Source organism: Schistocerca nitens, chromosome 4, assembly GCF_023898315.1.
Source record: "Schistocerca nitens isolate TAMUIC-IGC-003100 chromosome 4, iqSchNite1.1, whole genome shotgun sequence".
NCBI lineage: Eukaryota > Metazoa > Arthropoda > Insecta > Orthoptera > Acrididae > Schistocerca > Schistocerca nitens.
Window position 1 is genome coordinate 881,679,103 of NC_064617.1, and position 17,721 is coordinate 881,696,823.

Sequence of the window (17,721 nt, forward strand, 5' to 3'; positions counted from 1 at the left end):
AAAAATTGGCGCACTCTGGCTTGGCAGCGCGATTCCTCACATACTAGCAATACAAAAAATGTCTGTCACAAAATTTCGTTCTGTGCTTATTTCCGGCATTAAATGGACATTAACGATTTCAGTCTTGCAACATTGAAATTATCTCTGTCAGAAGACAGGACCAGTGCTCTGCAAGTGGTGAAGTGAAAAGCGTTTTAGGTTAGCATGTAGCAGATCGACAGTTCGGTTCTGGATCGAGGTGTATTTGTTTTTATCTGCCAGTTTCTTTCTACCAAATAATACTGTAATATACACTTTTACTTAGGCCACATGTATCCGACATTTACTTAGGACATTCCTAAAGAAATGTAATAGACCTGAACGTGGCAAGAATAATAGTCGGTGCTAATTGATGCGACCATTTGGGTAGGGCACACAGAAAACAGGTTTGCAATGTAGTAGATTGAGCGGTGCGAAAAAATTCGCGTCCACGACGTGCAGGAGACTCCTTTAAAAGCTGGCCGATTAAAACGATTGTACTTCCATTTTTGTGTTCGTAGTGCAAATTTTTTGCAGAAAAGCCACTGTAATCCCTATATGAAGATTAAATCGCCGGATACCGTATCACGCTGATTCCATTGAGCAAATAAAAAGAAATTCACCTCGATCCACAATCGAATCCTAGACCGTCTGCCTTGCTAACCCAAAACGCTACTCACTTCACCAGCTGCACAGCACTACATGTATATACTGATAGTGTTAGTTACCGTACATCGGATGATAGTGTTGCCAGATTGCCAATCTTTGATGTCCATTTACTGCCGGAAATATGGGCAAGATGACTTTTGTGAGAGACATTTTTGTATTGTCAGCATGTCAGGAATCCCGTTGCGAAGTCCGAGTGCGTGAATTTTTATTCACCATATATATGCTCCACATTTTAACACACTTTATATATCAAGTACTCGACCGATTTACTACACATTTTAACAGACGTTATATATGTATATTGGCTATAAAAGGCTTTAAACATAAAGATATATATGTAATATATACAGGGGAAACATTGTTACAAAAAATCTCAACAAGTACTCGACCGATAAGGTGTGTAAAAATGTGGAGTAAAACGGACGATTACTTGTTGGGATATTTGGCAACAATATTTCCCCTATATATCCTGTGTCCATCCACACGTTCATTGGAGTATTGCGTAAAAATCTGAAGTGCGTTGGTAGGGAACTTTTCGGGATTATATTACATATATATTTGTATATTACATATAGCTGAAAAACAGGTGTATAGAAGCACCCATATATTCGAATGCAACGTCGTGTCAAAATTTCGATAGAATCGGTGAACAATTTTCGGAGATTTAAAATTTTAAACAAACGAACATTTATATTTTTTATATAGGTACAAATATTCTTTTGTTCAAAATATTATATCTCCAGAAATTCTTTACCAATTGTTTTGAAATTTTGACACAACGTATATTACAATAGGTGCATGTTTTTACACACATACGTGAGTGTCGAGTGGTATATCGATATAGCATATTACAGATTTATATATACAGGGTAGTCCATTGATGGTGATCGGGCCAAATAGCTCACGAAATAAGCGTCAAACGAAAAAACTACAAAGATCGAAACTTGTCTAGCTTGAAGGGGGAAACCAGATGACGCTATGGTTTGCCCGCTAGATGGCGCTGCCATAGGTCAAACGGATATCAACTGCGTTTTTTAAATAGGAAGCCCCATTTTTTATTACATATTCGTGTAGTACGTTAAGAAATATGAATGTTTTAGTTGGGCCACTTTTTTCGCTTTGTGATAGATGGCGCTGTAATAGTCACAAACATATGGCTCACAATTTTAGGCGAACAATTGGAAACAGCTAGGTTATTTAAATTAAAATACAGAACGTAGGTACGTTTGAACATTTTATTTCGGTTGTTCCAAAGTGATACATGTACCTTTGTGAACTTATCTGAGAACGCATGCTGTTACAGCGTGATTACCTGTAAATACCACATTAATGCAATAAATGCTCAAAATGATGTCCGTCAACCTCAATGCATTTGGCAATACGTGTAACGACATTCCTCTCAACAGCGAGTAGTTTGCCTCCCGTAATGTTCGCACATGCATTGACAATGCGCTGACGCATGTTGTCAGGCGTTGTCGGTGGATCACGGTAGCAAATATCCTTCAACTTTCCCCACAGAAAGAAATCCGAGGACGTCAGATCCGGTTAACGTGCGAGCCATGGTATGGTGCTTCGACGACCAGTCCACCTGTCATGAAATATGCTATTCAATACCCCTTCAACCTCACGCGAGCTATGTACCGGACATCCATCATGTTGGAAGTACATCGCCATTCTGTCATGCAGTGAAACATCTTGTAGTGACATCGGTAGAACATTACGTAGGAAATCAGCATACATTGCTCCATTTAGATTGTCATCGATAAAATGGGGGTCAATTATCCTTCCTCCCATAATGCCGCACCATACATTAACCCGCCAGGGTCGCTGATGTTACACTTGTCGCCGCCATCGTGAATTTTCCGTTGCCCAATAGTGCATATTATGCCGGTTTACGTTAGCGCTGTTGGTGAATGACGCTTCGTCGCTAAATAGAAAGCGTGCAAAAAATTTGTCATCGTCCCAGTGGCAGAACTGTACACGACGTTCAAAGTCGTCGCCTTGTAATTCCTGGTGCATAGAAATATGGTACGGGTGCAGTCGATATTGATGTAGCATTCTCAACACCAACGTTTTTGAGATTCCCGATTCTCGCGTAATTTGTCCGCTTCTGATGTGCGAATTAGCCGCGACAGCAGCTAAAACACCTACTTGGGCATCATAATTTGTTGCAGGTCGTGGTTGACGTTTCACATGTGGCTGAACACTTCCTGTTTCCTTAAATAACGTAGCTATCCGGCGAACGGTAAGGACCCTTGGATGATGTCGTCCAGGATACCTAGCAGCATTTATAGCACACGCAATTGGTAATCGGTCCATTTTAACACGGGTAATGTATCTTGAAGCAAATACCGTCCGCATTGGCAGAATGTTACGTGATACCACGTACTTATACGTTTGTGACTATTACAGCGCCATCTATCACAAAGCGAAAAAAGTGGTCCAACTAAAATATTCACATTTCTTTACGTACTACACGAATATGTAATAAAAAATGCAGCGCCATCTAGCAGGCCAACCGTAGCCCCATCTGGTTTCCCCCTTCAAGCTAGATGAGTTTCGTTCTTTGTAGTTTTTTCGTTTGATGCTTATTTCGTGAGATATTTGTCACGATCTCTATCAATGGACCACCCTATATATATATATTCGAATGCAACATTTTGTAAAAATTTCAAAGCAATCGGTGAAGAACTTCCGGAGATATACGAATCTCAAAAAAATTATACTTACACTTTTATTTATACAGTTTTATAGTCTCACACAAATCATCAATACAAAATATGTCAGAGCTGATTTGCCTAGGTATAGGAATGACTAGTAGCTGGGTGTCTGATGCTAGGTACCGTGTCATACGCAAGCGAGGGCAGCCCGTGTGATGTTCATCTGCCACGTAAGTGTTCCGGTGTGAGCCAGCATGTTTCACCTTTATGTACGGCCGCTTTTGAGGCGACGCCCGGGCCACATTAACTCGTCGCTCGCCCAACGCTCTCCAGGTGGAAAGACCGCCCAGCGGCCGACGCAGCGCCGCTTTCCCCACCGCTCGCTCGCTCCCAGCACACTCAGGGGGTCTACTATCTGTCTGCGGTAATGAGACTGTTCAGGCGGTCTCTACGTTATATTTGCGTCATTCCATGAAAAGTGAAGGTCCTGCGTCGCCTGTGACTCTTCCTGTTCCCTTGTTCAGTGGGAAATCAACACAGCTCGCCTGACTTCGTTGTTTTCCATGTTAATACTTCAACGTCAGTTGCACAAATATTACATCCGTAACCACGAAATGATCCATTTAGAAGTTGATGTCACACGAGACAAGCACAGTCGTAAGCTTATAGGTTCAAGAATCTGATCGTAAGACAAACTGCCGACACGGAATGGTAAACGAGGATGTCACTTTATGACGATAGACAATAGAGTGAATGGAGTGGTCGGACTAAAATTCTGAAAACTGACTAGAAAATGGGCTGAAAAACCTCCAACATCTGAAATGAGGCCACTTAAAACGCATACCACTCAGCATGGTGGGTGAGAATATCCTGAAAGGATCTCTTGTACGACTTTCGAGTCTCCTCAGAAAGAACGCTGATATTATTTTTGAGTACTCGTTTCGGGGCACAGACACCCTCAGATCTGTCGTAAGAGAAAATGTACCAACATGGCATATACACACATCAAAAAAAGTTTCCCAGAACTCCTGAAGATAGACGTTGACTGTGGAATCGTATCACAGACACAGTCCCTTTGACTGTTCAGAGACGTTACTTAACCCGCCCAAAGATGTAAACAACCATGCATGAGTAGCGTCTATTAGACGGAGGGGGTCCGACAGCCGATCAGTTCCAGTCATTCTATAAGGAAGTAGGTACACGGTTCGTGTTGTCTGTAGTTCAACCATGCCTAGACGGTCAATACCACGGTTCGATCACTTCCACATTGTTACTTTGTGCCAGGAAGGGCGCTCAACAAGGGAAATGCCCAGTCCACAAAAGTGACGTTGTTCGGAAATGGAGGAAATACAGAGAGACAGGAATTGTCGATGACGTGCCTCGCTCAGGCCACCCAAGGGATACTACTGCAGTGGATGACCGCTACCTACGGTTTATGGCTCGGAGGAACCCTGACAACAACACCACCATGTTGAATAATGCTTTTCGTGCAGCCACAGGACGTCGTGTTACGACTCAAACTGTGTGCAATAGGCTGCATGATGCGCAACTTCACTCCAGACGTCCATGGCGAGGTCCATCTTTGCCACCACGACACCATACAGCGCGGTACAGATATGCCCAACAACATGACGAATGGACTGCACAGGATTGGCATCCCGTTCTCTTCACCGATGAGTGTCGCATATGCCTTCAACCAGACAATCGGCGGAGACGTGTTTGGAGGCAATCCGGTCAGGCTGAATGCCTTAGACACACTGTCCAGCGAGCGCAGCAAGGTGGAGGTTCCCTGCTGTTCTGAGGTGGCATTCTGTGCGGCCGACGTACGCCGCTGGTGGTCATGCAAGGCGCCTTAACGGCTCTACTATACATGAATGCCATCCTCCGACCCATCGTACAACCATATCGGCAGCATACTGGCGAGGCATTCGTCTTCATGGACGACGATTCGCGCCCCTATCGTGCACATCTTGTGAATGACTTCCTTCAGGATAACGACATCGCTCGACTAGAGTGGCCAGCATGTTTTTCAGACATGGAACCTATCGAGCATGCCTGGGATAGATTGAAAAGGGCTGTTTATGGACGACGTGACCCACCAACCACTCTGAGGGATCTACGCAGAATCGCCGTTGAGGAGTGGGACAATCTGGACGAACAGTGTCTTGATGAACTTGTGGATAGTATGCCACGACGAATACATGCATGCATCAATGCAAGAGGACGTGCTACTGACCATTAGAGGTACCGGTGTGTACAGCAATCTGGACCACCACCTCTGAAGTTCTCACTGTTTGGTGTTGCAACATGCAATGTGTGGTTTTCGAGAGCAATGAAAAGGACAGAAATTATGTTTATGTTGATCTCTATTCCAATTTTCTGTACAGGTGCCGGAACTCTCGGAGAAGAGGTGATGCAAAACTTTTTTTGATGTGTGTACATTATTTATTTTCAAGGAAGATCAGTCATAAGAGAAAACACGGGATACATGTTATTTCAACAAATTACAAGAAATAAGGTAAGTTCACAAATAGATGTAAGACAAGTACTGAATTTGTAGCTCCGCCGAAAATCACTTCAGACCCTATGTTGTGCACACTTTTCCCTGTTTCTGTATCTCAAGGAATCTCCTCTCAGCGTCTTAGCATACAACCTATCAAACTCTTGTGTATAGAGCAGCTTCAAATGTCTGGTCTTTCAAACAACTCAATGTTTCTTCTGGAAAGTTTCTAAAAGGTTTGAAATTATGTGAAAAAGTTTCTTGGATGTCACTAAGTGCTCTCATTCTCAAAGACTGGATGAATGTAGTATGAATCACTTGCGTGCTGTGCATTATTCTCCTTGAAGACATACACACAGTTTGAAGCTTTAATATTTGACTCGGTGACATTTCAGTTGATGGTTATAACTGAAGTGCAGCTTCCTACGAGGCTCCAGTGTAAACTGTGATTATAGTATGGCAGAGATAGTTGGTAGATATGCTAGTGCCTTAATGTGGAACCGATTTACCCTGGAAAAAGTTATTTCCAAATTTCGCCACCAGGTGTAAAACTGGCGCTGTGCGTTGTTTGTATGACGGTATGACATCGACGCTGTCATTTGACAAGATAAAACGTGGGTCTATCGAGAAGAGAGACCGTGTGCTCTTAGCGAAATTCTTTTATGTAAACGGTAGCCATTGCAGTGCTGCACTAAGAGAATATCGCCGACTGAAAGGTCTGAAGAGAGGCTCTATCTCATTAAATAGTTAGGAGAAGGTGATAATGAAATCTGAAAACACAGGTGAGCTTCGTATGGCACATAGAGGAAGAAGGCGTCCTATCCCGGTGAAAATTATTGACGCAGTTGCTGTTGCTGTAACTGACCATGCAGCACGTGCCCCAGGTAGTGCTAGTGTTCGTTCAGTGCCCATCCTATGGGCAACACTACGGAAATTTTTATAGATTACATTACACTGGTAGCCCTGCAAGATACAGACGTTGCAGCAACTGGAACCCCATGATCCGTAGCAACGTTCTGAATTTGCTCTTAGATTTCTGGCAGGGATCGAAGTTAATGTTGCCAGGTAATACTCTATGGAGTGAGGAGGCACATTTTACGCTACAGGCTGCAGTGAATACACAGAACTGCCAAATTTGAGGTACTGTTAAACTCCGTGTTGTGCACGAAAAACCATTGCATGGAATCTGTGGTGTGGGTTCACAAGCACCTTTATTCTCAGTCCATTCTTCTTTGAAGAGGATACGTCCAGAGGACCTGTGCAGCGTACCGTGACATCTGCACATTATCGAGACCTCCTTGTACAGCATGTGATTCCTGAATGAGGTTTTCACTCTGCAGCGGAGTGTGCGCTGATATGAAACTTCCTGGCAGATTAAAACTGTGTGCCGGACCGAGACTCGAACTCGGGATCTTTGCCTTTCGCGGGCATGTGCTCTACCATCTGAGCTACCCAAGCACGACTCACGCCCCGTCCTCAGCTTTACTTCTGCCAGTATCTCGGCTCCTACCTTCCAGACTTTATAGAAGCTCTTCTGCGAACCTTGCAGAACTAGCATTCCTGAAAGCAAGGATACTGTGGTGACATGGCTTAGTCACAGCCTGGGAGATGTTTCCAGAATGAGATTTGCACTCTGCAGCGGAGTTCGAGTCTCGGTCCGGCACACAGTTTTAATCTGCCAGGAAGTTTCATGTGATTCTTGCTTTGGAAAACCGCAACTGTGTGAAAACCAGTTTTCATGCAAGATGGTTAATAACAAAATCAGCAGTATACCTTTTTCACTTGTTTGACTTACTCTGCCCACGGCCGGTTCCTAATCCATTACATATAGAAACATTTCTACATGTCTATCTTGCATTCACGGCGCCAGTTTGCATCTGGTGGCCAAAACAGGAATTGCGAGGGCCGTTCAATAAGTAATGCCCCATTTTTTTCTCAGAACATATTTATTGTTAAGAGTCTATATTTGTGACATACATCTATGTCCTATTTTTCTATGTAATCGCCATCACGTTCTACGGCCGTACGCCAACGTTGTGGAAGAGTACGTATTCCCTGCTGGTGAAAGCTCTTGTCCTGTAGCCGTAGCCATATTTTCACTGCATGAGTGACACTCTCGTCATCTTCAAAGTTTGTTCCCCGTGGAGAATCTTTAAGCGGCCCAAAGAGATGGAAGACCGAGGGTGTCAGGTCTAGACTGTAGGACGGATGAGGCAATGATGCCCAACCCAATTTGACGATGTCGTCCCTGTTTCTCAGACTTGTCTTTGAGCGTGCATTAACGTGTTGGAGCAAGATTTCTGCTGGATTCTTGTCCGATCGAACACATCGGAAACGGTTCTTGAGTTTTTCAAAGTCTTCACGTACGCCTCTGAATTGATGGTTGACCCTCTTGGCTTCACACCCACGAGAATGACGCCATCTCAATCCCAGAAGACTGTCACCATGACTTTTCCGGCAGAGTTGGTTGTCTTTAATTTCTTCTTTTGTGCTGAATGAGGATGATGCAACTCCATGGACTGCCTTTTTGTTTCCGGCACAAAGTGGTGCACCGAGTTTTCGTCCCCCGTAACGATTCGTGACAGAAAGGCCTCTACATCTGTCTCAAAACGCACCAACATTTCAGATGAAATAGCCTTTCTTTGAATCTTGTGGTCCGCTGTGAACATTCATGGAACACATCGTGAGCACCTCTTTGAATATCCGAGAGTCTCAATCATTACAGACGCACTTCCAATGCTGGCCGACAACTGTGGAGCCAATTGTCGAGTTCTGAAGCATCGGTCGGCACGAATAATATCATCCGCACGATTCAGCACGTCTGGAGCAGTGGCTGTGACAGGACGTCCCGAGCGTGACTGATCGTGGAGCTCTGTTTCTACGTTTCCTGAGGCTGTAACTTTCTTTACCCATTGCCCAACTGTACTCCTATCAACCGCAGCATCGCCATACACTGCACACTGACCAGAATGAGATTTTCACTCTGCAGCGGAGTGTGCGGTGACATGAAACTTCCTGGCAGATTAAAACTGTGTGCCGGACCGAGACTCGAACTCGGGACCTTTGCCTTCCACGGGCAAGCGCTCTACCATCTGAGCTACCCAAGCACGACTCACGCCCCGTCCTCACAGCTTTACTTCCGCCAGTACCTCGTCTCCTACTTTCCAAACTTCACAGAAGCTCTCCTGCTCTCACTGTGCACTGACGTTTATGGATGTTCACCACGATTTCTTTTTCTGCACACAAGAATTCAATAACAGCACGCTGCTTGTAACGTGAGTCGCATGTAGACGCCATTTTGACGCTGTACTACGGCTCTGTGATCTGCCAGAACAGTTCGAAACTTCACCGGCGCACAGAACGAAAATCAAATGTGAAGCGCCAACGAAGACGATTGTCTATGTATATTAATGGCTTTTTTTAAAAAAATGAGGAGCATTACTTATTGAACGACTCTCGATTATGAAAAAAATTTAGATTTCTAAATTCGGTCAATATTTGTCAGAAATGTTGAAAATCGGTGTTTTGTTTCCTGTAGAAACCATTAGACCGGCAACCTGCAACCTTAACCATGTGGCCGCTTTAGGCATTTAGTAGATAGCTTAACAACATGTATCAAAGCAACTTCAGTATATCTTTATAAATATCACCGCATTAGGAAATCGCGTCGCCTTACAAGGTTCGTAGTAATAAGACAAGACGCAAGCGAAGGCGGCAGGGCGATGTCTGGCACCACGTCGCCAATTCCCGCGGTAATGAAATACTGTGCGTGACTGGAAGGCGCCGACTGCATTAATTGTACGGGGTGCCTGAGGGAAGGCAGCCCAACTGGCGTTGGTGTGCGGCGGGTTGCATCTGGTGAATCGGTGGGCGCTCCGTCTTCAGCGAGAACAATGGCCGCTCCTGCTGCATAATGGAACGAGGGAAGGGAGGCGGTCTGTCCCCCGCTGCTCTGCCCCAGCCCTACGTCTGCCACTGAATCGCTCAGAACGATGTCCTGTTTCTGTGCAATTCAGGGGCTTACAGCACTGAGATGAAACGCGTGCTGACGTTCCTACACCGAACACAACACTGCCGTCGAAACAGTGCACAGCTACTATACGGTCTTCGATTCAAACATTCAGTATGCCCCGGACGTCGTGTAGAATTTAAGAATGTAGCACCAAAGGGGCAGTGGATGTGGGTCCTTGTCTTTATTCAACTGAACTTTGTCACACTGCAAGGACAAAATCAACCGCAGCGTAAACCCACAGGTTCTGTGGTGGCTGACAGCTTAGGTACACACTAACTCAGTAAGCGTTCTCAGCCAAACGATTAGCCACAGATGGCCGGTTACCTTAACCTAACATTAGACAGGAAAACGAATGAAATCATTCTTTAACGTGAAAACAAAAGGGTTATTTATATTTTTAAAGTTAAATACAGTATACTAATATAAATCAAAAGCTTTCACAGAATCATCGTAACACAAATCAACGGGTGCATTAATATATAATTTCTTGGGAGCCCACTCTTGACCAGACAACATAAAGTTGGACATGGAAAACCTGTGGGGATCTAATATATACGCCACAGAACTTAATGGACTACAACTGTCATTCAGAGATCGTGATGGGGAAACCAACTTGCGTACTCACCATGTTCGGATGAACTTCTCGTGCTGACACTGTGATTTAGACATCGTGATGGAGCACACAAGCTGCACAAATGGTTCAAATGGCTCTGAGCACTATGGGACGTAAACCTAACGAACCTAAAGTCATCACACACATCCATGCCCGAGGCAGGATTCGAACCGGCCACCGCAAGCTGCACACTCACCATGTTTGGATACACTTCTCGTGTCATTAAAGCTATGATACTGGAGTTTTTAGATCGTTTCCCGTGTTTGCAGAAAACAATAATTAATTAAAGATGAAATCGTCTTTTTGCACGTATGCAAAATTATTGTTTTGTTTTAACACCCAAATGTTTCACCACTGTTGTGGCATCCTCAGTGGGTTTTTCATTTATTTCCCTGAAATACTTACAAAAAGATTAAACTTAAGTTAGGAAATATGGTACACTGGTTTTTTTTTATTTAAATTATATATGAAATTTACTTTTCATTTTACACTGTGTCTGCCGAGAGAAATCAACGATAGGTCTGAGTTAGTGCACCATGTCATCTGCAAGCATGACGGATATTAAGATATCGTCTGCATTGAATTTTGTTTATAATCCTGTACTTCAAATGTATGTTCAGGTAAAAATCATGCCATATGCTCGTTTTTGCCCTTTCCATAGTAGTATTTGGCTAGTCCTGAGATGTGACAAGTTTGTTTTTGTGCGCCTAGCTGTGGATGGTAAGGCCAAAAACGTCCATATGCCTCGATTTTCCTGAATATGCATTTGAAATATAGGATTATAAAAAAAAATTCAATGCAGACGATATCCTAACATCCCTCATGTTTGCAGGTGACATTGTGCACTAACTTAGAGCTGTCGCTGGTTGCGGTTGGCAACCACAGGACACACGCGATGTAAAATACATGGTAAATTTTATATATGATTTAAATAACAAAAATACCGATGTAACGTATTTCCTAACCTAAACATAATTTGTATGTACTTATTTCAGGTATTTAAAAGAAAAATCCACTGACGATGCCGCAGCTGTGGCGAAACATGTTTGAGTGTTAAAAGAAAACAATACTTTTATGTCCTTGCATAAAGGCGGAACCATTCATAGTTTCAGTTACATTTTAAGTTACGTTTACGTGTTACCATCTTTCCTAGACAATCCAATCACTTGGAGGTTTAGTTGTTTCTGAATACTTTAACGCAAGTGACGGTGGTTCTACGTAAAAATCATTATCATAGGCTCGGGTAAAAGAAGAATGAACCTGGGAATTGGTCGCTTCGTTTTCTTAGGAAACAAGTCTACATTATTCTACACTCCTGGAAATTGAAATAAGAACACCGTGAATTCATTGTCCCAGGAAGGGGAAACTTTATTGACACATTCCTGGGGTCAGATACATCACATGATCACACTGACAGAACCACAGGCACATAGACACAGGCAACAGAGCATGCACAATGTCGGCACTAGTACAGTGTATATCCACCTTTCGCAGCAATGCAGGCTGCTATTCTCCCATGGAGACGATCGTAGAGATGCTGGATGTAGTCCTGTGGAACTGCTTGCCATGCCATTTCCACCTGGCGCCTCAGTTGGACCAGCGTTCGTGCTGGACGTGCAGACCGCGTGAGACGACGCTTCATCCAGTCCCAAACATGCTCAATGGGGGACAGATCCGGAGATCTTGCTGGCCAGGGTAGTTGACTTACACCTTCTAGAGCACGTTGGGTGGCACGGGATACATGCGGACGTGCATTGTCCTGTTGGAACAGCAAGTTCCCTTGCCGGTCTAGGAATGGTAGAACGATGGGTTCGATGACGGTTTGGATGTACCGTGCACTATTCAGTGTCCCCTCGACGATCACCAGTGGTGTACGGCCAGTGTAGGAGATCGCTCCCCACACCATGATGCCGGGTGTTGGCCCTGTGTGCCTCGGTCGTATGCAGTCCTGATTGTGGCGCTCACCTGCACGGCGCCAAACACGCATACGACCATCATTGGCACCAAGGCAGAAGCGACTCTCATCGCTGAAGACGACACGTCTCCATTCGTCCCTCCATTCACGCCTGTCGCGACACCACTGGAGGCGGGCTGCACGATGTTGGGGCGTGAGCGGAAGACGGCCTAACGGTGTGCGGGACCGTAGCCCAGCTTCATGGAGACGGTTGCGAATGGTCCTCGCCGATACCCCAGGAGCAACAGTGTCCCTAATTTGCTGGGAAGTGGCGGTGCGGTCCCCTACGGCACTGCGTAGGATCCTACGGTCTTGGCGTGCATCCGTGCGTCGCTGCGGTCCGGTCCCAGGTCGACGGGCACGTGCACCTTCCGCCGACCACTGGCGACAACATCGATGTACTGTGGAGACCTCACGCCCCACGTGTTGAGCAATTCGGCGGTACGTCCACCCGGCCTCCCGCATGCCCACTATACGCCCTCGCTCAAAGTCCGTCAACTGCACATACGGTTCACGTCCACGCTGTCGCGGCATGCTACCAGTGTTAAAGACTGCGATGGAGCTCCGTATGCCACGGCAAACTGGCTGACACTGACGGCGGCGGTGCACAAATGCTGCGCAGCTAGCGCCATTCGACGGCCAACACCGCGGTTCCTGGTGTGTCCGCTGTGCCGTGCGTGTGATCATTGCTTGTACAGCCCTCTCGCAGTGTCCGGAGCAAGTATGGTGGGTCTGACACACCGGTGTCAATGTGTTCTTTTTTCCATTTCCAGGAGTGTATATTGGCTAAGAGAAACAACGGATAACGAAAAGATGGCTGGACTGTGTGTGTGTGTGTGTGTGTGTGTGTGTGTGTGTGTGTGTGTGTGTGTGTGTGTTGTCTGTCTGTCTGTCTGTGTGTGTGTGTGTGTGTGTGTGTGTGTGTGTGTGTGTGTGTGTAAAGATGTACTCGTAGCGCTGGCCTTTTAGTAAATACTCTTGTCTTGCGCATGACCACTTCGGACAGTGGTCGAAACGTGACGACTAATTTCCCAAGAGAGCCGACAGTTTACTTTCATGAGTAATGCTGCATGTAATAGGGAGCTTTTCAAAATTTTACAAACTGCCAAGATGTCTTTGTAATAATATCGGGCCGGCCGGAGTAGCCGTGCGGTTCTAGGCGCTACAGTCTGGAACCGCGAGACCGCTACAGTCGCAGGTTCGAATCCTGCCTCGGGCATGGATGTGTGTGGTGTCCTTAGGTTAGTTAGGTTTAAGTAGTTCTAAGTTCTAGGGGACTGATGACCTCAGATGTTGAGTCCCATAGTGCTCAGCGCCATATTGAATAATATCGGAGCACTGGAGACTATGTCAACAGTCGTTTCATGTTAATTTGTCTTTTATATGTACAGTTATTTGAACTCAGGCATCATATATTTGTATCGCCATTGTTTTCGTTTTTTTTATTAAATTTGGGTTTCCAGAACATATTTTTGTCAAACCGCTCTGTAAAATTTTACCCAGCACGTCAAACACCTCTCCTAAACATGTACATGTATGTTTATAGTTCTGCCTGAGCACCATTGTTAATCGTTATTATTGTTATACAGAATGTACGTATTACAAAGTATTATTTTGTCCAAAATATCGTTCGCTTCGCCTCGGCGCGGCTTTTGGAGAAACGAATACATAGTCTAGTTTATACTAATAGCCGCTAGATGTCAGTTGTCTTATGTTTTGCTTGGCCATATATTTAAAATGGCTACTCCGAAGCAGAAATCATTTTGTGTTCTCGAGTGCAATTCGGTGATTACAGTGCAAAGACGTTACAGGCTGAGGTACCAAACTGATCCTCCGAATGGGTGGAACATTCGCAGACGGTATCGACAGTTTCTAGATACAGGATGCATATGTAAACGAAAGAGTTCCGGCCTCCCTCGTTTTCCTGAACAAAATGTTGCACGAATTCAAATTTCTTTCCAATGTAGTCCTTCAAAAGCAACTCGTCGTGCCAGTCAGGAGTTCCAACTTCCTACAACAACAATTTGGTGTGTTTTGAGACGTCGGTTTGGTTATGAAGCCGTACAAGTTACAGTTGTCACAAGCTCTGCGTTCTGATGACAAACGCAAACGTGTGGCATTTTGTAACGAGATTCTTGATGCTATTGACACTGATAACACTTTCGCACAACGCATCGTGATCAGTGATGAAGCAACTTTCCATGTTAGTGGTCAGGTAAACAAACACAATGTTCGAATTTGGGGCCTACAGAACCCACATGAAGGCATTGAACATGTACGAGATTCGCCCAAAGTCTACGTGTTTTGTGCGATATCCCGATCATCTGTTTATGGCCCATTCATCTTTGATGGAAACACGGTTAACGATGAGCAGTATCTCGCTATATTACAAAACTGGTTGTTTCCGAGGCTGAACGTAGACAACTTCATTTTTCAACAAGACGGGGCACCCCCTCGCTGGAGTCGCCAAGTGCTTGAAAATCTGAATGAAACTCCACCGAACCGTTGCATTGGTCGTCAAGGAGCTGGCGACTTAGCATGTCTCAGCTGGGCTCCACGGTCACCGGATTTGACACCCCCTGACTTCTTCCTGAGGGGTTTCGTTAAAGACAACGTTTATGTACGACCACTCCCACAGAACCTGAAAGAGTTGAAGAACCGGATCCGTAATGCTATAACACCAGTGACGAAGGATATGCTTGCCCGAGTATGGGAGGAATTTGAGTATCGATGTGACATCGTTCGTGTCGCTGATGGAGGACATATTGAACAGCTGTAATTTGGACTTGAGAGGTTCTTAAATATGTGTGTGAAGTTTCATATTCGTATGTCTTAAGGTTTTATAAATATATGCATTCGAAATATATATATATATTCTTCTTGAAACACCCCGCATTTTTCCGCCATCTTTTCCTCTAAATTAAGCAAACATATTTTTGAAGCTTTTTCGATATTCTGCAGTTATATCAATCAATAACGGGTTTAAAAAGCTTTGATTAAACTTTTATTTGTATGTTCCCGTATTATATCATCAATTTATGTTTATTGTATGTCCAGTATTTATCCTCTGTCTGGATAAATTGTCGTTTGATATCGAAGGCCAAATACCCCCCCGACTGCCTACGTCACGTGAGTAGTTTTAACTACTGTAACTACTGTTCCCCGGCGCCAAAAGGTAAGGCTGCACGAAAATGTAAGCATGTGGCTGTCCGGATCTCTACGTACGTATAATCTACAACACAAATGGCATGATTTATAATTAAGGGCATACATTAGTTGTTTCATAGTTTAGGTGTAGAAGATCTAAATTAATTGTTAAATATTGCAGAAACTGTAAATATGCGTCCATCGTGATATATTACTTACATTAAGGAAATGAGTTTACGTTACTTAGTTCATAGTTCTTATACAGAACACGCCAACGGTTCAGAAAAGATGCGGGTACTACCGTGAAACGCAGGTACTTTAAGTGTATGGAGATTTTTGAGGTATACGCACCTGATGTTGATAGTGTGGGCTAGAATATCCTAATATTTATACCGAGGTATTTATGAAAAATTTCTTAGTTTTTACATTTATTCACCTATGATTCCAAATGCTGTAATAGTACATATAATTCATGATTTGTGTAGAATTGAAGTCAGAGCAAACTGCTTTTCTGATAACTGGTCCACTTCCACATCGTGGAACATGTGGAAATACTGTAATCAGTCACACATAATGGGCTTGTAGCTAATGGCAGTGACTTTTGTTTGAGAAAATACATTAAAAACAAGACGCAGCATGAAGAATTATCCGAATGGGACGGAAACCGGCAGACGTGATGTACCATACATGTACAAACAAACAGATGATTAAGAAACTTCCTGGCAGATTAAAACTGTGTGCCGGACCGAGACTCGAGTTCGAGTCTCGGTCCGGCACACAGTTTTAATCTGCCATGAAGTTTCATATCAGCACACACTCCGCTGAAGAGTGAAAATCTCATTCTGGAAACAGATGATTAGTTTCATAAAAATTGGACGGGTTATTCAAGGGAAAAAGCTTCACTTATTGAGAAAGTCAATAACGCGTTGGCCCACCTCTGTCCCTTATACAAGCAGTTATTAGGCTTGGCGTTAACAGGTAGAGATGTTGGATGTCCTCCTGAGGGATATGGTGCCACGTTCTGTCCAACTGGCGCTTTAGATGGTCAAAATCCCATGTAGATTGGAGGGCTCTGCCCATAATGCTCCAAATATTCTCAGTTGGGGAGGGATCTGGCGGCCTTGGTGGCCAAGGGTTGATTTGGCAAGGACGAAGGCGAGCAGGAAAAACTCTCGCCCTGTGCGGGCGGGCATTATCTTGCTGAAATGTAAGACCAAGAGCCGACCGGTGTGGCCGTGCGGTTCTAGGCGCTTCAGTTTCGAACCGCGTGACCGCTACGGTCGCAGGTTCGAATCCTGCCTCGGGCATGGATGTGTGTGTTGTCCTTAGGTTAGTTAGGTTTAAGTAGTTCTAAGTTCTAGGGGACTGATGACCACAGATGTTAAGTCCCATAGTGCTCAGAGCCATTTGAACCATTTTTGTAAGACCAAGATGGCTTGCCATGAAGGGCAACAAAACCGGGCGTAAAATATCGTCTCCCCCTTTTGTTGTTCTTCACTTATTGTAGAAAATTTCTGTGAGGATTGGAGTTATGGATTGCAACAACGACCCGCCATAACTTTCCTGACAGCGGTGCCTAGAAACCAACGTCAATGACAAAAACGATCCGAAACACTTAGGCAGTTAGTTGCATGTTGCGTATTTCTGATGTCGGTAAGAGAAGCAATATGAGCACACAACAAACTGCGACTCTTTTAACTTTAGACATAAAAGACAGCTGCAGATTGTCGCCATAGACACATTTGGTTCTGCGTGCCGGCAGGACCCGCGCTTCAACAGCGAGATCGACCTGCGGACGGGCTACAAGACGAACCTCATCCTGTCGATGCCCATCTGCAACTACGAGGGTGACGTCATCGGCGTCGCGCAGATCATCAACAAGACCAACGGCACCCAGGAGTTCACCCCGCGGGACGTTGAGGTGAGCACCACAGCCTCCACCGTAATCACCCTGGAGCCACTACCATTTATTCGCTAGCGTCGCACTATAGCACAGCAACTACCAAACAGTCAAAGCGGGCGATGTGGCGCAACTGTTACTACACTGGACTCGTATTCGGAGGGCCGACGGTTCAAATCCGTGTCCCACTAGCCGAACTCAGGTTTTGCGTGACTTTCTTACATTGCTCCAGGTAAATGCCGGGGTGA

The 17,721-nt window shown here is 44.7% G+C and overlaps 1 protein-coding gene across 1 annotated transcript in view; it reads left to right on the forward strand.

The window, feature by feature from the left end:
* LOC126252640 (cGMP-specific 3',5'-cyclic phosphodiesterase) overlaps window positions 1-17,721 on the forward strand; it is a gene marked incomplete at its 3' end in the record, with an annotated part of 583,236 nt that overhangs the window by 199,928 nt on the left and 365,587 nt on the right. Inside the window, exon 4 of the mRNA XM_049953543.1 lies at window positions 17,336-17,494. Coding sequence (XP_049809500.1) covers window positions 17,336-17,494 — 159 coding nt within the window. The remainder of the gene's footprint in view (window positions 1-17,335; window positions 17,495-17,721) is intronic.